General features: G+C 28.9%; 2 protein-coding genes across 2 annotated transcripts; both read left to right on the top strand.

Moving 5' to 3' along the window:
* Positions 1-845: 845 nt before the first annotated feature.
* LOC136078391 (putative nuclease HARBI1) lies at positions 846-8,364 on the top strand. Its single transcript, XM_065794162.1, has 2 exons — positions 846-1,054; positions 7,251-8,364. The coding sequence occupies exons 1-2, from the start codon at positions 846-848 to the stop codon at positions 8,362-8,364; spliced, it is 1,323 nt and encodes a 440-aa protein (XP_065650234.1).
* Positions 8,365-16,137: 7,773 nt separating this feature from the next.
* LOC100200291 (zinc metalloproteinase nas-4) lies at positions 16,138-21,836 on the top strand. The gene is made up of 7 exons (XM_065792077.1): positions 16,138-16,338; positions 16,937-17,065; positions 20,439-20,556; positions 20,866-20,972; positions 21,119-21,190; positions 21,388-21,606; positions 21,699-21,836. The coding sequence occupies exons 1-7, from the start codon at positions 16,263-16,265 to the stop codon at positions 21,821-21,823; spliced, it is 846 nt and encodes a 281-aa protein (XP_065648149.1). The 5' UTR covers positions 16,138-16,262; the 3' UTR covers positions 21,824-21,836.
* Positions 21,837-25,421: the final 3,585 nt, after the last annotated feature.

The raw sequence follows: 25,421 nt of genomic DNA, 5'->3' as shown, positions 1-25,421 counted from the left end.
AGTGGTCGAAAGAAAATGTTTACACCAAGAGACCAAAGAACAATCGCTTGTTTAATTGCTTCTGGAGAGTCTAAAACTGCAAAGGATGTTACTAATTTAATGAATTACAGCTTTGGGACTCATGCTTTAGTGCGGGAAGTCTATATATATACATATATATATATATATAGACTATATATATATATATATATATATATATATATATATATATATATATATATATATATATATATATATATATATATATATATAGACTATATATATATATAGACTATATATATATATATACATTGCAGGCAAAAGTTTCTGGTCACTTAAAATTTTAATAGTTTTTTACCTATAATAATTGATATTAAATTTTAAAGTTCTTTATAAGTCATTAATTTGATTAAGATGTGTTAATGTTTTAAAATAAACTTGTATTAATTGATATTAAATTTTAAAATTCTTTATAAGTCATAAATTAATTTGATTAAGATGTGCTAATGTTTTAAACAAACTTGTATTGATTGATATTAAATTTTAAAATTGTATATAAGGCATAAAATAATTCAATTAAGATATGCTAATGTGATTTTAATATTGAAATGCAAAATCTGTTTCCTTCGTTTTTGGATTATAAATATGCTTGAACTTACTTAGTAATAAATTTGTAAATAAATTCAACTGCTCTTTTGTTATCAAAGCATAATTTCGTTGAAGTTAATATAATATATTGGATTATTAAATTAATTTAGTAAATATTTTACTAAAATATTTTAGCTGAATAATATTTTATATTAGTTTCTTATTTATAAAAGTGCGTTTTGATTATTTTTAGAAGAAAATTTAGAAAATAATATAAAATGTCAAAGAAATGTAGTTTATCACTAGAAATGCGTTCTTCAATTGATGCTCTGGCAAAAGATGGTCGTTATACTAGATATATTCAAAAATTGTTGAGAATACCGCAATCAACAGTGATTGATACTTTTCGTCGATTTAAATGTACTGATACAAATAAAGATAGGAAAAGAACTGGACGTCCCTGCAAAACATCAAAGGCTGAAGGCAAGTCAATTATACTCTCATGTAAATGAAACAGACGATTAAAAGCAAGAAATAACATCTAACTTCAATACTGCTCATAATAAAACTATTTTAGAAAGAACTGTAAGCGTCACTTGGAAACTGTTGGCTTAAATGGTAGAGTAGCTGTTTGAAAACCTCTTCTAAAACCAATAAATCGGAAAAAGAGGCTTTAATGCGCTCTAGCACATTCAAATTGGACAGATATAGACTAGCTAAATGTATTGTGGACGGACGAATCCAAATTTCTTGTTTTTGGAACAAAGCGACGGATCTATGTGCGACGAACAGCTACTGAAAAATTTCATCCACAGTGTATACAGCCTACTGTCAAAAATTGTGGGTGTTCAGTGAACCTCCACCATGCTTGACAGTAGTCCACCATTCCTGGTGAACCCGTGCCCTGTGGAAAACGTCTAATTGACCACGGGTTCACCATGCAACAAGATAATGACCCAAAACACACAGCTAAATACTGTACAAACTATTTGCAAAAAAAAGAAGCTCGCGGAGAACTCAAATATATATATATCTTCAAGATATATCTTAGAAATATCTTAGATATATCTTGAAGATACCGAACACACGTTTTATATATTCAATCTTAAATCCTTATGTTATAAAATCAAGTGCAACAAGAAATGTCATTGAAACAAATAATATTGTTTTATAAAATGTAGGATCAATTATTAATGCATATACAAATATTTTCAATAGAAATTATTCAAAAATTAATTGCAGAACTAAACATTAAAAAAAAAAACATGGCCACTCATACTTACTTAAAATCTCTCTAAAATTTCACAGTAGTAAACCGTGAAGTTGATAAACATCGTCGTATATTAGAGTTCACGGCCAAGATACCGTAATTATAACGGTATTGTACCGTAAAATGCATTGACGGTGCAATGCCGTGTTATTCACGATATAGTACCGTGAACAAACAACAACAACAACAATAACAACAACAACAATAACAACAACAATAACAACAACAACAATAATAACAACGAGCTATTTATTTTCCGTAAATCATTTTCACAATTGTTTTGATAATAACAATAATAATAATAACAATAATAACAATAATAATAGCAATATTAATAACAATAATAACAATAATAATAGCAATAATAACAACAATAATAATAATAATAACAATAATAACAATAATAACAATAATAACAATAATAATAGCAATAATAATAACAATAATAACAATACTAATAGCAATAATAACAACAATAATAATAGCAATAATAATAACAATAATAATAATAATAATAATAATAATACTAGTAACTAATGGTAGTAATGAGCATAAGACTATTTATAATAATAAGTTAATGATTTATTTAGGATGGTGTCACTCATACAGAAATATGATCAAAAGATTGACACCAATTTTTAAACATAATATAAGTAATAATAAGCAAAGACACGCATTGAAACATATGGACCGTAGATATAGACATAGATTAAAGCACATAAAACATACATTAAAACAAACATGTAGAAATCATAATTTGCAGGTTTTAATAATACAAAAAGAAAAAAATAAACAAAAAGTACTAATGATAATTACAGCAATGACGAAAATAAAACTAAAAGAATACTTTAATCGTAAGGATAATATGTCTAAACGTAAAAATTAAAGGTTTTTCAGAATTTTTTAAAATTGATATTGTTTAAGATGAAGTGAAGGTATTTTAGGATACAGTTTTTTGGACTCATTCAAAATGCATGCAAGGCTCCTGTTCCATTCACAGACACACTGATAAACAATAGAATTTTTACCATACTTCTGGGTTTTAAAAGATGGTACATTTAGTTTTCGATTGTGTATATTTCTAGTAGAGTAGGAATGTAATAGTCTACTATCTGTGAAAAAGTTTGTGATAGGAAATGGTAAGTTTTTATTTAAGGAGTCAACAACAAAAAGAAGATTAGCATACTTTACTAGCGCTGGAAATGTTGAAACGAAAAGCTTTTTGAAGGACTTCGATGTATCGGATTGAATTGGTTGAAAGTTTATTATTCTAATGGGTTGACGCTGAGACGATAGCAACTTGTAAATGCGATAGTTTCCACTTGACCCCAAATTTGACAACAATGTTTAAAACGAGGTGAGAATAATGCATAGTAAATATTCTTTAGTGTAACTTTATTGACATAATGACAAATTATCGAAAGCATAGCGTTAGCTTGAGATTTCGAGTTTCTTGCTTAGTTTATTAATATGAAAGTTCCATGAAAGATTGCAATCAATTAATACACCAAGATATTTGATAACTCTTGAAGGAGATAGCCGTTTATTATTAATTTTGATTTTGATTTCAACATTTTTAAAGAAATAGTTTTTTCTCGGAGATGAAAAAAAATTAGTTCAATTTTTTCGGTATTGAGACATATTAGGTTAGCATTTAACCAGTGAACTATACCTTTTAGATCCGAATTAACATTTTTAAAGAATGATACAATTTGTTGATGTGCAAGAGATTTGTATCATCAGCAAACAGATGAACTGAAGAGAAGTGAACAGAGTTGATTAGGTCATTAATGTAGATTAAAGACAAATGAGGACTTAGAACAGAACCTTGAGGAACACCTCACAAAACTGATTTATTACTAGAATTGAAGCCATTAGTACTTACAATTTGTTTTCGATCTGAAAGATAAGATCGAAACTAGTCATTTACTATACCGCGAATTCCGTAATGATTTAATTTAGAAATTAAAATACTATGGTCAACGGTATCGAAAGCTTTTTGTAAATCGATAAAAACACCACAAACGAAATGACCAGTATCAAGAGCTTTTCTAATTTTTTACGTTTTACTTATTAGTGCATGGCAAGTAGAATGTTTTAATCGAAAACCAAATTGAAAATCATTTAAACAATTAAATGAGTTTAGAAAAGAGTACACTTTAGAATATATAAGTTTCTCAAGAAGCTTACTAATGTTAGATAAAAGAGAAATAGGTCTAAAGTTAGCGCATGAAAGTTTAGAGCCATTTTTAAGTATTGGAATAACGCGAGAAAATTTCAAAATATCGGGAAATGTTCATTTATAAATGAGGTATTAAATAGTTTAGAAAGAATATGTGAAAATTCATAATTAAAATCTATTAGAATAAACCTAATAATTTTTTGGATTCAATTTAGATATAAGAGATGAAATTTCTGAAATATTTATTGGAGATAATAATAATCTATGTAAATTTGGATGTTTAAGATACTTTTGATAGTTAATGTAAAACGAATGAATATTAGATTTGAGCAACATTTGTAAAAAAAGTGTTAAATGATTCAGAGATTAGAGTTGGAACAGTTACATATATTTTATTTTCTTGCAAATAGTTTGGAGACGATTTATTTAAACTTTTTTACATAAATTAGAATATTAATGCTTTTCCAAAATTTACGAAGATTTTTTACATTTTATGAGAAAAGTTTTTTTAAATGGATTTGTTTACTAAGTTTAATTAATGTAATTATCATATATTTATATCTTTTAAAAATACTTTCAAACTTTATTTTATTAATAAGATCTTTAGATCTTATCATTTTTTGTTGGAAAAGATTGCGCACTTGAATAGATTTTATAATTCCTTTTGTAATCCATGTTTGAATCGACGTTTGAAGTTTTTGATACTTGTTTTTTTAAGCGGGACGTAGCGATCTAAAATCAATGTTGTTTCAGTAATAAACGTTTCGAAACATGTGTTAGTATCATTGGACTTTATATCATTTTTTATAAATCAGATTTAAAATGTTCTTTATCAAAGTTTTAAAAACTCTTGCTATATAAATTGTGTCTGCGTGGTATAAACAATTTATTGAATTTGGGACAAATACAAAATTAAAGTAAGTGATGAGAAACAGAAGTTGTCAAATTTCCTGAAACAATTTGATTAGCTATTAAACTAGAGAAAATATTATCAATAATTGTTGCAGAGTGATCAGTAACTCGCAAAGTAATAAAAATACAATACAAGAAGAAATATATAATTATAATAAGAAAGTAAGTTTAAAAAATCAGACGTCGCAATGTCAATATTTGATTGCTTCAGATCAATATTATAATCACCAAGTAAGAAAATAGATTTATTTTCAGCAGATATTTTTGAAGTAAGACAGACATGATAATAAAAAAAAATATTAATATTCATGCAAGGGTGTCTATAAATGCAACCAACAATAATATTAGACTTTTTAGAAAAAATAACTTCAACAAATGTGGATTCTAAACAATTAGGTGTGTAAATCATTAAATCATCTCTTCGCGTGTAAATTAGTTTTTTTGATAAAAAAACCACAAGAGGATTCCGTTGGTGTGTGCTCAATGTTGTAATTATCAATAAGAATTGGATGAATTGAGGATGTTCCTTTTTTTAACCTTGTTTTAGTTATACCAATAATGGAAAAATCAAAATTAATGAAAGTATTATGTTTAAATCCTCAAAATGTTTTTGTAACGATGATATGTTTAGATGAAAAAAGGAGAGAGCGCTTGTTTTATTAAAATTAAGTGCGCATAATTCGCCAATGTCATAATGTTTACAAACTATGTCTAATTTTGTAGAAATTTCTTCCTCAGAATCTAAAACACGAGATAAAACATAATTATCAATTTGATTAAAGACTTTATTTAGATAAAAAATGAAAAGGTTTGTAGACAGAGGTAAATCATCTGTTTTAAGAATTTTATCAGAAGAAAATAGCAATTTAAATTCATCATCTTGAACGTCTATGAATGAAAAGACACTTTTAATACAGTTAACGCAATTCCGCAACGAGCGACTTAATTGTAGTAAACTGTACTTATTATCGTTAAGCCTGTTAATTTTGTATGAGTCCAAAATAAACAAATATTACATTAAGAGCTCGTTTACATGGAATTTCATTTCGGGCGAAATAAAAGTTGAAATCGTTGCGGAATGAAAGTCGTAATCGTTCGCATGAGCTTTCATTTCGGATGAAATGAAAAATGTATTCATTTCGGGGTGGCCATAGTAAAGTGGTCCGTAAAAGTTTAACTAAGCGCGCATTACAAGCTTTATTTCAAAATGGCACCTACAAACAATCTTCTATATATATAAAGGGCAATGTGTGTGTGTGTTTGTTTGTTTGTTCTCTATAGAAATCCAAACCGCCGGACCGATCTCGATGAAATTTGGCATGGGGGTAGTCCTCGAGGGGGAGAAGGTTCTTAGCTGGGTTTTGACCCCGTACTCCGACCCCCGGGGTCAGGGGGCCCAAAAATGGGCCCTCCTGACCCAGGGGTCAGGGGGGCCCATTATTTGGGCCCATTTTTGGGCCCATTTTTGTGTACAGATATCAGGTAAGCCAGTTTAAATATTGGCCCGGGCAACGCCGGTTAACTCCAGCTATATATATAAAGGGCAATGTGTGTTTGTGTGTGTTTGTTTGTTCTCTATAGAAATCCAAACCGCCAGACCGATCTCGATGAAATTTGGCATGGGGGTAGTCCTTGAGGGGGAGAAGGTTCTTAGCTGGGTTTTGACCCCGTACTCCGACCCCCGGGGTCAGGGGGCCCAAAAATAGGCCCCCCTAACCCCGGGGTCAGGGGGCCCATTTTTTGGGCCCATTTTTGTGTACAGATATCAGGTAAGCCAGTTTAAATATTGGCCCGGGCAACGCCGGGTAACTCATGCTAGTAATATATACAAGTTCATTGCTTCGTTGATAAGCTGTCTTATTTCAGCTTTAGGTAATATAGCTACGGTTACACCATTGGTGTTGCCTCATTTATTAAGTTTAAATCGTAATCAAGTGCAACTCATTTCTTATATGAACATGGATCTTCAAAAAATTTCTTAGCGTCACTAAAAAAATATTAAAAGGTTAGTAATAATACTTTTTTTTATTCATAGTAGTTTATATTAAAAACACATGTGGTTTCAATATAAACTGTTATAAATAAAAAAAAAGTATTAAGGTTGTACACAATCATATTAAGTGTAATTGTTGCTGTTTTTATTGGATTTAAATTTTTTTATACTAATGTGAATATTATCTTTTATTCATAATACTAGTTTTGATATGCCAATGATTAAGATTTAATGTATAATTATTGTAAACTATATCGGAAATATTATTACAAGTCTTTTTTAATATAATTATTTGTTTTTTTTATTTTTGAATAATGTTATTTTAGACTAGTAAAGAAAAGAAGAAACTGGAAAAACCCTGGTCGAAGTGATACTTGGTGGAGAAATCTGGAACCTGGTTATTTACTTCCTGAAGAATGGATTTTTAATTTAAGAATGGATTACAATGTATTTATAAAACTGGTGGACTCTATAAGGCATCATATTTCTCCAAGTCCAAGGTTTGTAAGAAGAGATACTATTTCTCCTGAAAAGCCTGTTGCAATGGTTTTGTATTATCTAAAAGATAAAGGCTCATTTAGAATGGTAGCAAATACATTTGGTATTTCAAAAGCTACTTTGTCTGTGTCACTACGCCTTGTGTGTTGTGCCATAAACTTAGAACTAGGACCAAAGTTGATAAAGTTCCCAAATACAAATGAGGAAATTAATTTTATGACTTACAAATTTGAATCAAAATTTGGTATTCCACTAGTTTTAGGTTGCATTGATGGTACTCACATTCCAATTCAACAACCGCAAGAAAATTGCCATGATTATTTTTGTTACAAAATGAAATATTCATTAAGTTGTCAAGCAGTTTGTGATGAAAAGGGAAGATTCACAGATGTGGAAATTAGATGGCCAGGAAGTGTCCATGATGCAAGAATATATGCTAACAGTAATTTAAACAAAATGTTTGTTAATAAACATTTTCCATTAAAATATCAAGAGCTTGTTCCTGGGTATTCTCCTGTTTTGCCATTTTTGTTAGGGGATCCTGCATATCCTCTGTTACCAAATCTTTTTAAAGAATATCCACATTCTGAAAGTGATAAGCATGCGCTTTTTAACAACATGTTGCGTTCAGTTCGTAACCAAATAGAATGTGCTTTTGGAAGATTGAAATCTCGTTGGAGAGTCCTTAATCGCTGCATTGATGTTGATTTAGAACTTACCACTCCCCTAGTTTATACATGCTTTGTATTGCATAATTTTTGTGAAGATAATGAGGTTGACATTCACAGTGAATTAATACAAGCAGAAATAGTTGCAGAAAAAAGGTCACAATGCTGTGATCATCACAACAAACTTGATAAACTTTATACCTACAATTCATCACGTGGAGTACAAACAAGAGAGACAGTTGCTCAATATTTAAGTGACAAATATTTGAAATAAATGTTTAAATACTTTTGCACTTTGGTTTAATTATGATTGAGGTCTTTATTTATTTAATATTCTTCTTATGTATGTGTATATTATGTATACATAATATAATTCTTAAAAATAATTTTTGTTATTTACTATTGTTAATTTTTGTATAATCTTTTATTTCTTTACGCTAGAAACTATTGTTAAAAAGAATCTTTAGTGTTTTTTTTTTTTTAATTATTGTTTATATTTGTATCATATTTAGTTTCTATATGTTGAATTTTTGTGTTAAAAGGCTTTAAAGATCTAAAGATTTCAATTTTTGGTCTGCTTTTTATTATTATTTTTTTTTAGTTGTATCAATGCCATCATTGTGTTTTAGTTGACTTACTGTTAAAATATGGTTTTAATTTAGTCAAATTTCATGATTTGAAATTTACTGTGTTAATCATTTGCTAACGGTAATGGAAAAAAATAAAATGTAAAGGTAATAAATTTTTATTATTTTTTGTGACACATTTTCATTGTTTTTTTATTATTTTAGCAGTATTTTTGTTATAATCATGTTATTGTGATTATTTTTTTGTTTCTTGTTTCGATTTTATCTACTTTTAACATGTTTCTCTCGGAATTAGTGTAAAAATGTAATGAGGACGTTTTCTTAGTGACACCCCGACAATACGCATTGTTTATTATTAAGATAAATTTAACATCAACCCTCGGAATTAGGGTCGGCATTCGACAATGCCAACCTAACTGCCGACCTAAAAGTATTTGCGGTCGGCATGAGATAGAAACAAGGTTGCCGACCTCGTTTCCATCTTTTATGGAAAGACCTTTGTGTCAAACTTTTTTTGCCGACGTCTAAAAGATTGAGGTCGTCAAATTATTGCCGACCTCATTTTTCCTTATTCCGAGGGTTGTAACATTAAAAACAACAGATTAATTCTACATTTTACTGTATTTACACAAAACAGAATCAAGATAAAGTTATTATCAATAAGATTACTGACACTGAAAACAGTGTTACAGTGGTTTTGGAAACGACGGTGGTGAAAAACTATAGGACATTGTTGGCAAATTTGCATAAACCATATTGTAATTTGGCCATTGCATTTGTTGATTTTGCATAAAAGAATTAGCTAAGATGGAAAGGCCCTCTTTAATACTGTCACCAATGGAGGTTACTGAATTAGTCATCGCTTCAATAGCATTTTGAGTTTGTTTTGACGATTGTTCCATGGCTTGTATTAGACTGCGTTTTAATGTCATTTCCTCTCTTGCTAGATCTAATTGCATCATGTCCCGTTGGTATGCAGACAGTTTTTTTTTCATTTTATCTCGCTTTGTATCTTTGATAACCATATGGTCTATTTTTGATTCACTCATAAGATTTAAACTAGAATGACCATGGGGTATAGCTCCTACAGAAGGTGAACCACTCCATATTTCTCTTAACTTTTCAAAATATTCTTGAACCAAACGGCCACTGCCAGATCGTGTTCCTTTATCGATGGCTGTTTTGTAACCAGATCTTAACTCTTTTATTTTTGGTTTAATTCTATTGTAACCTTCCTTTTTTTGTTTTTCTTGATTATCAATTTTCCGTTTTAAGACCAAAAGCTCTTCTGTTGAAAGATGATTACTTTCTATTGGTTGTATTTTGAAAGGCCCAAAATCCTCAGGTGGATACATCTGTCCCATCATTTCTCTAACAGAACTATACATCGCAGGCAAATCTTTTTCAAAGTTTTATAATTTACTAAGTTTTCCAATAAAACTTCTACCATTTCATCACTCCAAGTCCATCTCGGGGATTTCTCTTTATCTATCTTATATCTATTTTTTGTAATAGAAATGAGACTGGCAGATTTAATACTAATAGGATCGCTTTTGCAGGTTTTAGCGTTATTAAAAGTTTGAAAATCGATGTCTTTTAAATTTATTGTAAAATGTGGTTCCTCTTCCTCTGATTCACAACAATGATTTGATGTACTTGTCTCAGTACACAATCTTTTGCTTAGGTTGCTTAACTTACTAAAAGAAAAGGAATGCAGCAAAACTTAAATAATAAAACTACACCTATAAAAAATTATATGATTCATATGTTTAGCGTATTTTTACAAATGTAACTAGACATAGAATTGTAATTAGAAAAGAGCTAATTTACATAAAAAAATTTTACTTTTCATATCTTAATGCAGTATTTAAATTATATTAAATAACAATAATAATAATTTATATTACCTTTTTGTAAATCTTTTTGGAAAATTGCAACTTAAATCGTCCATTATTTATATCAAGCAGTTTCGAGCGTTAAATGTGACAAAATATTACATCATAATGAATAAAATTTTTCGATTGTCTGAAATTAACCAATACAGTCGTCCCCCGGTTAACGAACTTAATTCGGAGTACGAACTAGTTCGTTATCCGAAAAGTTCGTTAACCGAAACGCGTTTTCCCATAGGCCGCCATTAAAAAAATTTTAATTGGTGGATTTTGCCGAAATAATGGGGGAAAAAATTCAAAAAATTGTCCAACTTGATAAATAAAATAGGCAAAGGTGAAATGATTGAAACCTGAAATTTATGCACTTTTAAAAATTGAAACAAATTGAAATTGTGCATGAAAATTGCTTGTCAAAGTTTTAGAAAAAACTAAAAATTGAACATGAACATTGCTTATCAAAAAATGAAAATTCAACATAAAAATTGCTTGTCAAATTTTTACCTAAAAATTGAGAATTGAACTTGAAAAATCCTTGTCAAATTTTTTACCAAAAAATTGAAAATTGAACTTGAAAGAAAAATCGACAAGAAAATTTCTTGTCAAATTTTTACAAAAAAAAAATGAAAACTCAGTCGGAGTCATCCGCCAAGTCAATTGCAGCAGCCCTCTTCTGAGCAGTTCCAGATGGCCCAGCAGCTGCAGATGGCCCAGCAGTGAAAAACTTGTCAATGGTCGTTTGTTTTTCCCTGGCTTTGAGCATGGCGCGGAAATGCTTGACCCGAACAGCTTCAGCATGGTCAAGAGCTTGCTCCACCTCAAACTTCTTGGGATGGTGGGCCATTAAAAATTCTTGGACTTTGTCCCAGTGGATGAAAAGATTTTTGATGTCAGCTGACTTAATGGGTTCCTCCTCCTCAGCAGTCTCTCCAGTTGCTTCAGCTAGTTCAGCAGCCAACTCCCTCAGGTCCTCCACACTCAGGTCGTCAGTGTTCTCTTGAACAAGGGCAGTCAAATCGTTGGCATCCACTTCCATGTTGAGGTTCCTGGCAGTTGCCACAATGTCAGCAAGGATGGCGTCTTCGTCCTCATCTTCCTCTCCTGTTCCTGGTGCAGATTGGCAGGCAGCTGGATACAGGGGCCTCCAAGCAGTGTTTAGGGTTTTTTGAGTGACCTTCTTCCAGGCTTTGGTGATGAGAACGATGCACTCCTTGATGGTGAAGCTTTCCTTCCAAAACTTGGTGACAGACATTGAGTCAAGTTCCAGCTGGCACCTGTTAAACAGCAGGTTAAAGAGCAGATAAAAAATTCTTCAGCTTCTTCTTCTCCAGGGTAATCCTTCATGAGTTCTTCAAAGATCTTCCTTGCTTTCATGCAAATGTGCTCACCAGACACAGGATCCCCTCTCATCTGCATGTCCTCAATCCAGAGGATTAGGAGCTGCTCCATTTCATCCATGACTGGGTGCCTTTGCTTTTTGCTGACAATTTTTGTGGATCCTTTTGTAGCAGTTTGAGCAGCAGCCAAGATTTTTTCCTTCAAGCTGATGATGGTGCCAATGGTTGATTTATTCACACCAAACTCCTTAGCCAGGTCACTTTGCTTTTCACCTTTTTGCACTCTTTGAATGATTGTCTTTTTCTCTTCAAGAGTGAAAACTTTTCTGCTTTTTTTCGCAGGGTACGACATTTTGAAAAATCGCAAAATCGAAAAAATCGCAAGTGGGAAAAAAACCTAGAAAAAAGCACAAAAATGCATGAAAAATATTAGTGAAACAAGAAAATGAAACAACAAAAGCACACCCAGCACAACCATTTACCTCCCAGGCTTCCATGACACTCACAAAACTGAGGGGGAAATGCTGGACGGCGCGCCCGACCTTCACGCGCGTGTGCACGCCATTTGGCGGTCCCGGTTCGTTAACCGAGTTCCGGTTCGTTAACCGGGGGAGGATTTTGGGCAAACTTTCGGTTCGTTAAACGAAAGTTCGCTAACAGGGGGGTTTGTTAACCGGGGGACGACTGTACTGCGTTAAAGAAAAAATAATACGTCAATCATATAAATTTTAAGCATGCGCGTTTTGATTAAAAACTGTTTACATGATAAAACGATAACCGCAACGAAATTTCATTGCGGTCAAAATGACAAAAATGAAATTCTCGACAAAATGAATTTCCTTTCGCCTGGTTAATGTAAACAGATATGTGTATTTTATTAAAGACCGAAATGAAAATATTTCATTTCTCCCCGACATGAAATGCTATGTAAACGTGCTCTAAGATGAGTGGCAACTTTGACTAATTAATTTTTTACACAAATTACAGTTTAATGCCATAGTTGAACCGCAATATTAAAGAGAATGTAAGAAACAATAAGTAGGAAGTAAACAGCTATGTTAATAATAGTTGTTAAAATAAAATAATGCGCGTAAATAAATTATTAGGAACAACCGATTACAACATCGAAAAAAATAACAGTTATAATAAATAATAATAATGACAGTAGTTAAACAATAATGCAAAAGCCAAACAAACAGTAAACTATAACAAAAACAAAAATATTGAAGAAAGTTATAAAATCAAACTAAATAAGTAAAAAAACTAATCAAAGTCAAGAGAAATGTAAATTAAAGATACAACAATAGTAATAAAAATAAATATTTGATATTATATATTAATATAAGAAATCTAATAATAAATTGTAGTAATATAAAAAAAAAACGTGTAATATTTAAAATATGATAAGTAATAATAATAAATACAAAAATAACAAAAAACAAAAAACTATAAAAATTATCTTCTCTTTTAATAAACTGATCTTCTCTTCATGTGAATTTCACGGTTAAGTTTTACAGTGTATTTTTGCGCTTCTTCATCACTTCACAATCCTGTGTCAGAATGATATATTGAAAAACTGAACTAAATCAAAAAAAAAAAAACTGTGCCGTTACTTTTTTTTTGTTTATTTTAGTGTTTCATTTAAAATAGTACTTATGCAGCAAAAGTTTTTAATATATCGAGGGTATACTGCCAGAACGCACAAAGTCATTTTTCATTGATTTGAGATAATGGCAGTTTAATGAAAAAAACTTTTTCATGCAATGGTGTATATTCCCAGTGTATATTTGAGAATAATCAATAACTTGGTATTATATATAATCCCAGTGGGCACAGTACGTTTTTAAAACGTTCTTTGGACGTTTTTATTAGGTTTAAACCTTATAAAAACGTCTAAAAAACGTTTTAAAAACGTACCGTGCCCACATAGATATAAGGTCTGGTGCGTTTTGGAAGTGATAAAGCATATAATAATGAGTGTTTATGTTGACTTAACTCAAAACCAACAAAAAATGACTTAGTGCATTCTGGCAGTATACCCTCGATATAAGCTCATAACCTAACTCATTATGCTTATAACATAAGTTATGCTTTTTCACCCTTGTTATCAATTTAAAAAAAAAAAATGTATATTGCATTAAAAAGTTAAAAGTAAAAATGTACATATGACAAAAACAAGCTGGAAGTCATAGAGCCAACAACAAAAACAGATTAGCATACGCACTTTCTTACACCGCTCATTCATATTTATTTACGTATTAAAAAGCTGGCCTTTTTATTCATCTAAATGCCATTTCAGTAGCGATATGAAGGATCCAACAAATTCGCAAATGCATATATATTTAAAAAACTTGTTGCCCTACTAAGACCATATTTTTAGGGGGGCGCTCGCAGCTGCGTCATTGCGCCCTGGTTAATCCGGCGTTATATATATTATGTCAAAAAATATAAACAAAAATGAAGGACACAAAAACAATGATAGAGGTCAATTTGCAAACTATTTTTATTAAAATAACTATTTTACGATATTTAAATAGTTATATTCAACGGGGACAAAAACCAATAGACAAAAAAATCTTCAGTATTCAGTTAAACAATTTTTACTACATATTCAGTAAATATATAATAAAACTAAAAAAAAAAAATAATAAACTTAAAAAAAAAAAAAATTGGGGTTGCCATGGGAGCCATTTTTTAAGTTACCAGTTTTGTGGCAAAAAACATTCCAAAATGTTAGAAATCATATAGAATAAAATTTTGCATATAACTAGCTTGATGTAAGAATATGCAGTGAACTTCAAAAACTTCATAACTAACTTGTTCCTTAAGACCATGCTTCATTTCTTTAAATGATTTAAAAGCGATGCTAATTTTACCCCCAATGGTGACTTAATGGTTTTATTTTGTTTTTAACACATAATTTTGAGGTTTATTGCACAACTTGATACATAGTCAACAAACTGTCAAAATATGATAAGTTTTTGTCAAGCCGTTTCTGAAATACCTTTGCCACAGTCAAGCAAAATTAGTTAATATTCATATCTCATAAAAAAACGTTTAAAAAAAAATGTATGGAAATTATATTTATAACAATAATTACATTTGTCTTGAACCTTTTTATAAATATTGCACTATGACTATGATCAAATATTAGAACTTAGTTCATAAAAAACCAGTTTCATAAATTGATAACCCATCCCTGTTCTACGCATACCTAATACCCTGTCATACGCAAAACATTCAACTACTAATCTCAAAACCTTTTGTTTCTAATTTTTCTCTAAAGTTCAGAGCCATTGAAACCATAAATTTTACATTAAATCAGATTAGGATTGAGTTTTATTGAATGTGTACATGTGCACACTCTAGACACAAAGGAACGTTAAATCTCAGCTAACAATGTTTTTTTTACAACAGTCATCAATTACTTCAACCTTTAAACCATTTAACTTCTTATCAGAAACTGTTTTGCACAGTTATATTTAATTTTCCTGAGCTTCCAGTAAAACTTTTAAGTTAAGTAGGAGTGTTAGTTACTATGAAACATTATACCTTTTCGTTTTTGGTTTAGATCGAAGTTTACGAGATGGTTTTTCCACTTCAATTTATATATAATATATATTTTGAAACTTGTTAGGTATACTATATTAATAAATATGTACAACAGCAATAAGATTATCTTATAAAGTATAAAAAATTGTTATAAAACTAATTACTAGACATATATCTAAACCAATTTTTGACAAGAATGTAAATCAGTATACAAAATCAGTACGTCAACTGGAAGAACCTCGTGATTTCTCAGCGTTATGTCTATTATGTCGGTAGTACAAACAAAAAGCTGTTTGCAAAAGCAAAAATCTTAAATCAATTTTAAAATAGTGCTAAAAAAGGTGAAATAAAGTACTTAAAAATGGTTACTATGTGCGTTGCTATAGGAATTAAAATAACGAACATCTAAATAACTATTTTAAAATAATTATTTAAATGTATTAAAGTAGAAACTTTATTAAAACAGTTGGTAAATTGACCTTTAAGGATGTTTTTGTGCAATTATTTTTTATACACGTTAACATATTCTTAAATTTTTTTTAATAACTGCATAAGAACTTACTTGTTGCTTTAAAACAAGGTCTACAATATTATATAGAAATAGGTGCACGTTTAAAATTTTTGCAGACAAGTAAATATGTTTAAGCCACGCACAGTTTTTGTTAAGAAGCAAAAAAGCTGCCTAAATAAAAAGCTATGTAGCTTGATCAACTGTGTTTATTTATAAATTGAAAGACATTTTTATGAATGATTAAAAACCTATTAAGTTTCAGAATATGTCTTTGAAAGAAGCAACATTTTGATAAAATGAAGTTTCAATCTATAATAGTACTTGTTACTGCTTTTAATTTGGTTTTGTCGAAATGGGTGTCAAAAATGGAAAGTAAACATTTTAGATTTTTTTTTAACAATAATCAAGTTATAGCTAATAGTTGTTATGGTACAAATTATTATTTTGGTTAAAAGGGTTTCTCAGCACCAGGAAGCTGCGTATTGTTTTGCGTGAACTTTACTCAGATTAGATTGATGTGTTAAGTGTTGTGCCCTAAGGCTATGTCATTGAACCATTTATATTTTTTTATTTTTATCAATGATATGCCAGAACTTATCGTAAATTAATGTAAACTGTTTGCTGATGACAGTCAACTAATGACCAAATTAAAAAGTGTTTTTAATTTTGTCCATGTTCAAAGGTTGAAACAATAATTACAATTTATTTTAGAGATAATTGTTAAATAATCATTTTTGAAGAATCTGTGATAATTATTTTGATATGGAGGTATTGAAAATTGGAATTTAAAATCCACCCAAGTACTCCCCGGTGGGGACTCGTCGTCAAATCAATTTTTTTTTTTTTTTGACGCTTCACATTGATTACACCAATACTTTTTCGTTTACTTCCATGAAATCATTAAATTTGGTTTATTTACCAGTTTTTTGTGCTATTTAGTGGTAAAATTGCATTTCTGTATTATTTTTAGATAAACACTTATTCGAAGGAGACATAAAGTTGGATCCTGAAGAAATGTCTGGATTGAATAACAGATTTGCTAGTAGTATAGGTCGTCTATGGCCAAACAAAATTGTGCCATTTGAAATTATGGGAATAGGTAAAATATTTATAAAATTTATTCAAATTAAAATTTAGAGTCATGTGCTACAAAAAGTTTAAATAAATAAAAATTGAAGAGGCTGATACACAGTAAAATAACATTTTGGGTTCAAAATGTCAAAATTAAACCATGAAAAAATATTTCCAAGCGTTAGCATAGAAAGTAATTTAATATTTGAATATAATATTTGAATAAAATATAATACTATAATATATAAGTAATAAATTATAAACTAATATCGTATATATTAGAGACGTATTTATATTTTTGGCGCCCTAGTACTCTAATCCTTTAGGCGCCTTCTTTTACAAATTACTGAATACTTTGATATTGGGGACCCATATTGCAAATGTTTTTGCTTTTTAACCAATCATCCCATAATGCATAATAGGGTGATTATTAAAAAAGCAAAAACATTTTCAATGCAAACATATATTTTAAGTTAATACCTATATTAAATTAATACATATGATAAGTTAATATCTATATTAATATATATTAAGTTAATACACCCCATTATAATGGGGTGGTTATTAAAAAAACAAAAGCATTTTCAATACAAACATATATATAAGGTTAAACTCACTTTTTTTTTTTTGTTATTCACCTCCTCAAGGCCGATAAAGCCACTACAGATGAGGAGGCTACTTAATAGTGGTTATAACCCTCTCTCAACTCTATAACTCCGAAACACGAACCTTGACGAACAAGGCCGCTGCGCGGAGAAACAAGTTGAGCGCGGTACTACCAGGGACGTGGTGGGGATCGAACTCGGAACCTCTCACTTATGAAGCGAGCGCATTAAACATAACTATTAAACCGCATTAAACATAACATTATACTTAACATTAAAAATATATATAAAATTTTCTACGTGAGTTTTATTTTGCCAATGTATTTATAATGTCATTAAAGTTCATATTTATGGTAAGTGCAGTGTCAATAAATAGAATTGCTAACCTATTAAGACAATCACCAGTCATTCCCGAACTCAAATAAGAGTTAACCTTCTTTAATGTTGAAAATGATCTCTCAGCTGAAAAATTAGACGTTGGGCAGCATAGATATATCCTTAATGATATAACTACACATAGCAGATATAGCATTAAAGATAGAAATATAGTTCTTGAAGTTTAAACTTTAAAGTTCTTGATTGTATAAACTTACACTTACTTTAAATCAATCTTAACTCACTGTAATTTTTTACTAGTTTTGTTGAATCTTTCTAGTATATCACCGCATAATGTGGCCATTATAACCGTTTCAAGTTCATTAGCTTATTATCTTGTGATTGACTTTTGTCATTTATTATCTTTGATAAAAAACAGTGCATTAATTATTTCATTCCAATTTTTGTTTAAACTATTACTTGCATCAGATCTTGCTGACCACTTGGTTTCTGATAACTTTTTAAGTTATGCGTTTTCTGCTTTAATTGAATTCTGAAGTATTTCCCATCTATATGTAGAAGCACTGAAGTTTTTATAAATATTTTAAAGCAAAATAAAAATTTCTACAATAGTCCCAGCTCAATCATCAATAAGATTTAAAGAGTGTGCCCAACATGGTACAAATGTAGCCAAAGGATTAACTTCTTTAATGCGAGCTTGAAATACGGTATACAAGGCATGTTAGACGCATTATCGTAACCACGACTATTGTTTATATCTAACCCATCCAATTCTAAAACTAAAAATATAGCATCTCCTATTTCTTCAGATTTATGACCAGAGTTAGGTAAAACCCTTTAAAATCTTTCTACCGGACAACCATTCTTTTAAACATACCGAAAAATGAATACAATTAATTTACTTGGTTAATATCAGAATTAGAATCGATACTGATGAAAAAATGTTTAGTTTTTTCATCAGTATCGATTCTATGGCAAATAATTTTATAAAACCATTTTTTGTATAAAATTAACTGCCATTATACCTATGAACTGTTCATTTATATTAAAAGATAGGTACGGTTCTCTAAAAAAGATAGGATCCTCTTAAAAAGAATCAAACTGAGCAACCTCATTTTTTATACCAAATTAACGTTTACGCATCAATAATTCACGCATAGTTATGTACGTTTTGCAAGTGGACTTTGATCGTCTCTTAAATGATGAATTTTTATAACGATGAATTTTCAATAGTAATATTTTCGTTTAAAAAAAAATATGCGTGCGTATACTTGTACGCAGAAAAACAAATAATAGGAAATTTTGCCGCAAAAGACATAGAGATATTTAGTAAGTCTATGAGTCAATCTATGATTTGGACATAATAAGAATATATAAATTTTTGTGATAACGATATAAAATAACTATGCAACGATTTTCTAAGATTCTATCATTCTGACGGCGCTTATATATATATATATATATATATATATATATATATATATATATATATATATATATATATATATATATATATATATATATATACATATATATATATATACATATATATATAACACTATTTTTGTACTGCAGAATCTGTCATAATCAAGGTAGTTAGAAAGATGTCTTGGTACTATCGTATTCTGAACAAATCATTTAGAGATAACAATGTCATCATGGCATGATGAAACTATGAATCAGAATTATCCTAGTGTAAATTTGAATAATAGTACAAAAATTATATTGACATGAATAGACAGCGAACAGCATACATAAACTACATGATAGGTTTAATTTTTCTCTTGATAGATCGTTATCAAGGGCTAAAATTTCCAACGCTCTAACTGTGATGTTTCCGTCCAGAAAACGCATTTCAAGATAAGTTTTATCTTGTTAAAAATGCTGGAACAAAATCTGTCATTAATATGATTAGGGGACAAGTAGAGGATAAGGTGTCGGCAAGTTTTTTAAATTTAGATATTAAATTCCAAATATATCTTTTAATTTTCTGGACATGCGCTGAAAGTGAACTCTCTTTTTCGAAACTCAAAATTTTTATCAAACTATTTTGTTCTTAGTTTTATAAAAAATTTTATAAAACTAAAAACAAAAGTTATGTCCGGTTAACTATGGACAGGTAGTCTTCTGTAACCTTTTCAACTCAAAAAAAAGACTTATTGTGGGAAATGATATTTTCACCATACATGTTATTATTATTTATCAAGCAAAGTATACATTAACACACATAATAGAATTCAAAGATTTTGTTTCAAAATAATTATGTTATAATATATTAATGAAATACACAGTTTTTTTTGTTTTGTTACTACTTTTATTAAAGATTATTAGATTTATAACTATAATAGAGATTAGATTATTATTAGATTAGAACTGATATTTGAACCTATCACGTGACATTAGCTGTAGGTTGGTGTCATAACGTCGTCGTATAAAAAAATTTAAATGTTTTCTACGTAGGCGCAAAAGAAAAACTAAATATATCCAAAGCCATTGAAGAATATCATAAACACACTTGCCTAAGATTTGTTGAAAGAAAGAGAGAATTTCCCTATGTATATTTTTATCCTGGAACCGGGTGAGTAACAATTATTTGTTCTATTACGCATTCCCTTCTGAGAAATTATTTTTAACTTTCTACTCTTTTACTGCCAATGAGATTCTTTGCGTAAGAAAACATTTAACAAGTCACGAAATATCCATTAGACTACATTTCTATTTTAAAAACCACTTTTGTTATTATATATTTAATTTTTTTCTTCTTTTTTGTTTTTGAATATAGCGTGAGGTTTCCATAAAAGATGTCATATACCATTACAACTAAATAAATAGTTAAAGTGGTATGAAAATGTTAGTTAATTAATAAATTTTTAATAAAAACACGCAGGTGCTCTTCACCGGTTGGCTACAGTTCCAACAGGCTTAATGATATTGCTTTGTCTGACGGATGCTACAACATTGGTACAATCATGCATGAAATTGGACATACAATTGGTAATTATTAATGTTTTAAGACATTGCAAAGTGTTTTACAAAGCCGCAAGACTTTTTTACAAGATCTTTAAAGAATAAACTCAAAAGTATTATTTTTACTTATATTTGTTCATATTTGTTAACGATTGATTTTTCACATTTTACAGGTTTATTTCATGAACAGAGTCGACCAGATCGAGATAGCTATATTAAAATAAATTGGAACAACATTGAACCAGGTTTATTATTTTAAAATATTTATTCTAAATAAAAAACTATTATACTGATGATGTTGAAGGTATTATATTAGAGGTTCATTCTCTACTAAAGCATAATATGCGTCATTGGTGCTCTGTTACTGGTCTTTTTTGAGCACCTTTATAACCCACAAAATATATTGTCATTAGATTATCATTTAAAAATCTGTTGAACTTAGGAAAAGATTTAAACTTCAAAATACAAACCAACAACAATGTCGATAGTTTGGGTACACCATACGATTATTCATCAATTATGCATTATGGATCCACAGCGTTTGGTGGAGATAAAATAACTATTTCCACAATTGATAAAACAATGCAAAACGTTATTGGCAACCGAAACGGTTTTAGCGATATAGATATAAAGCAAATTAACATTTTGTACAGTTGTCCAGGTAAATTTTAAATACATTTTTGTCAGCATGAAAAGTCTGCTAAAACTAATTGTTAAAAAGATTATCCGTGTTTTTATTTAACTATTTTTCAGGATATTCCAAATGTCAAGACTACGACAATAATTGTGTAAAAAAGGCCAACGCTGGAGAATGCACCAAGAACACAACTTACATGTCAATATATTGCGCAAAGTCATGCAATAAATGTAAAGCATAATTTAGTTTTCAAATTTTAGAAATTTAAAAAATAAAATAAATTTTTTTTTTTTTTTTAGTTTTTAGGATAAAAATATTAAATCATGCGTGTGATACGATAAATCATGAGATTCTTATTAAAAAACTAGAAAATTATGGAATCTGTGGTAATTTTCTAAAATTACTTAAGAGCTATTTAAGCAATCGTAAACAGTATGTGCAAATTGATGTATCCTCTACAACAAATTTACTAGATATAACATGTGGTGTCCCCCAAGGGTCTATAGTAGGACCACTTCTTTTTCTCATTTATATCAATGATCTTTACAATGCCTCAAATTTAAAAACAGTAATGTTTACTGATGACACAAATTTTTTTTGTCTAGCAATAATACCATAACACTATTTAATGACATGAACATAGAGCTAATTAAAATTTCGAAATGGTTTAAGTCTAATAAGTTATCAATTAACATAGAAAAAAATAAATGGACTCTATTTCATTCAAAATCCAAAAAACATCTTTTGCCAAATGATATGCCTCAAATATATATAGATAATATTCAAATAAAACAGTCAAAATTTATATTTTTTCTTGGTGTTTTTATTGATGATAACCTTACGTAAAAAAATCATATTGAAACCTTGCGCAACAAAGTTTCAAAAAATATTGAAGTATTATATAAAGCGAGAAGTTTTGTAAATAGACACGCAATAATTCAACTTTATTACTCATTTATTCAATGCCATCTAAATTATTCAAATATCGCATGGGGCAGTACTAAAAAAAGTCAATTAGATCCTCTTTATTGGCAACAGAAGCATCTAGCACGACTAATAAATTTTAAAGATCGTTTTACTCATGCAAAACCACTTTTATTCAAAATGAGTATTCTTAATATATATCAACTAAATGTTTTTAACACTCTTTGCTTTATATTTAAATGTAAGATAAACTTAGCTCCAATACCTTTTCAAAATTTATATGCAATAAAGCCCAAAAACAAATATGATCTAAGAAATGACAATTTTATTTATCAACAATATTCGCATACAAATTTTGGAAGGTCTCTATATCTTATCGCGGAGCTTATTTGTGGAACCAAATAGTTTTAAAAAATTTTGATTTTTCCCAAAGTTGGAATTTTTCTTCTTTCAAAAACAAACTGAAAAAAGTTATTTTCTCAATAGAAAATATTTTCGAGTTCTTCTGATCTCGTTTCTCTTTTATAAGTGTTTCTAAATGTAATTTAAAATATTTGTTTTTATTTTTTATTGTTTTTTTAATCGGTATTTTATTTGTATGATGGTTTTCATAAAAACGGTATTTACTAATTTAAAATATTTGATTTTATTTTTTTATTGTTTTGTTAAACGGTGTTTTATAATTGAGGTTATTTTATTTGTATGAAGGTATTAAACGGTATTTACTTTTTATTTTATATTTTTTTGAAATAATTGGTTTATAATTTTTGTATTGTTAAACGGTTCTCGGTAACAGGATCTTATGATCCTCTTCGAGTTTCCGTGTTCTTCATATATTATGTACCAACGACACTTTTACCAGAGAATATTGTTAAATGAACAAAAAAAAAAAAAAAAAAAAAAAAAAAAATATGCGTGTAATCATAAAAAATTTTTAAATCGTGAGCTCTATAAAATGATGACTTGTCGACAAGTAAAGTGTTAATTAAAATGAAAATCTTGCACAAGAAAAAAATGTTTGAAGTAATCATAGGCAATAAAATTTCTCCTGGATCAAAATAGACATCTTGCTATGTGCAGTAGGGTGTGTCATACTCTGGGGCAAAATAAAAATATTGTCTGTGCTCAGCACATGATCAAATTTTTCAAATCAATGACACATTTGATTACATCCCAGTGGGCACGGTACGTTTTTAAAACATTTTTAAAACGTTTTTTAGACGTTTTATAAGATTTAAACCTAATAAAAACGTCCAAAGAACGTTTTAAAAACGTACTGTGCCCACTGGGATTGTCGGATAGAAAACCTTAAAGCGTTATTTAATGTATTGAAACTGTCAAAAGATTAATTTATGAAGCAACCAATCATAAAATTGTATCAATTTTTTACTAAAGTAAAAATTGGTCAAACTTTGATTTGCTTGAGTCACCATCTGTTAAAAAAATCTTACTACAGATTAGTAATATAACTACCAATTAGTTCAAGCTATACAAATGGTTATTTATTCTTTAACTATTTGATGAATATATGAATTATTTGATGAACAAATGAATTATTTGATGAATATATGACTACTTAAATATTCTTCAACTATTTAAACTTTTTAAATTTAAACCTTAAATATTCGTAATATTAATTCTTTAAATGGCCAGATCGCTAATTTAATAGTTTCTATATATTTTCAAAAGTTAAAAAATAGAACTTGTGGAATTTGATTACTTCATTATAACCTTTAAGGTTAGAATGAAGGTTATAAGGTTAGACCTAAAACTCGTGATAACCGCTAGACAAAAAAACCTTAAAATACTTAAACTTAAAACACCTTAAAAACTTATAGAGTTTAATGTAAAAGAATTTTTTTGGTTTAACATCAAAGTTGAATGTAAAATCTGTGGCACATTTTTCAGAAAGTTACGTTTTTTAAGACCAACCAAAATATATTAAGAGCATCTTTCTTTTAACTACTAATTATTATGAATGGTTGGTATTAACACAGTTGGCCTTCACACCGTTCTTCAAAATATGTTTTTTTTGTTTTGAGAAAAAAGACAATAAAAGTTTCAGCATAAATAAAATCCTTGAAAGGTATAAATTTAAAAAAAAAGAAAGTATAAAACTAGTCTGTTGGACTAAAAGGACACCATTTACTAATATATATGCTAATAATATACAATATACTAATATACATATAACTAATATTTCAGGCAATTTAGTTTATTACTTAACAATTAGAGACATTCAAAATTGTTTGGTTAAACAATGAACGTAACAAAAGGGTTTTACTTGCATTCAAGCCGTCAAAAGATGAGCAAAATAAGTCATTCAAACATGTAAAAATGTTTTCACAAAAGGTTGGAAAGACAAATTAAAAGATAAAAGTTGTCAGTTTATTTGCAAAGCATAAAAATATTAAAACTAAACTATAAAAAGTGTAATACTTGTATCTTTACAGTATTTCATAATATTTTAATGAGATTTTGATTTTTATTATTCAATTTTACACATACCATTTACATTTACATTATACACATACCATTTACATTTACATTTTACACATACCATTTACATTAACATTTTAAACATACCATTTACATTTACATTTTACACATACTATTTACATTTACATTTTGCACATACCATTTACATTTACATTTTACACATACCATTTACATTTATATTTTACACATACCATTCACATTTATATTTAAAAAATATGTAAATAATATTAACGGGTAAAATGATAGACTTATGTCTTCTATCTTCTCCAGTCATATAATAATTAAAAAATAATAATGTTGTAAATAATTAAAAAATATGATAAAAAAATTGTGCTTAAAAAAAAAAAAAAGTAAATATATAAACCTTAGACAATAAGAATTTAAATTTGCTAAAAAAACAAACATCTAATCAATTC

Source organism: Hydra vulgaris, chromosome 03 (assembly GCF_038396675.1).
Source record: "Hydra vulgaris chromosome 03, alternate assembly HydraT2T_AEP".
In the NCBI taxonomy this organism is placed as follows: domain Eukaryota; kingdom Metazoa; phylum Cnidaria; class Hydrozoa; order Anthoathecata; family Hydridae; genus Hydra; species Hydra vulgaris.
This window is presented reverse-complemented; position numbering and strand designations above follow the sequence as displayed.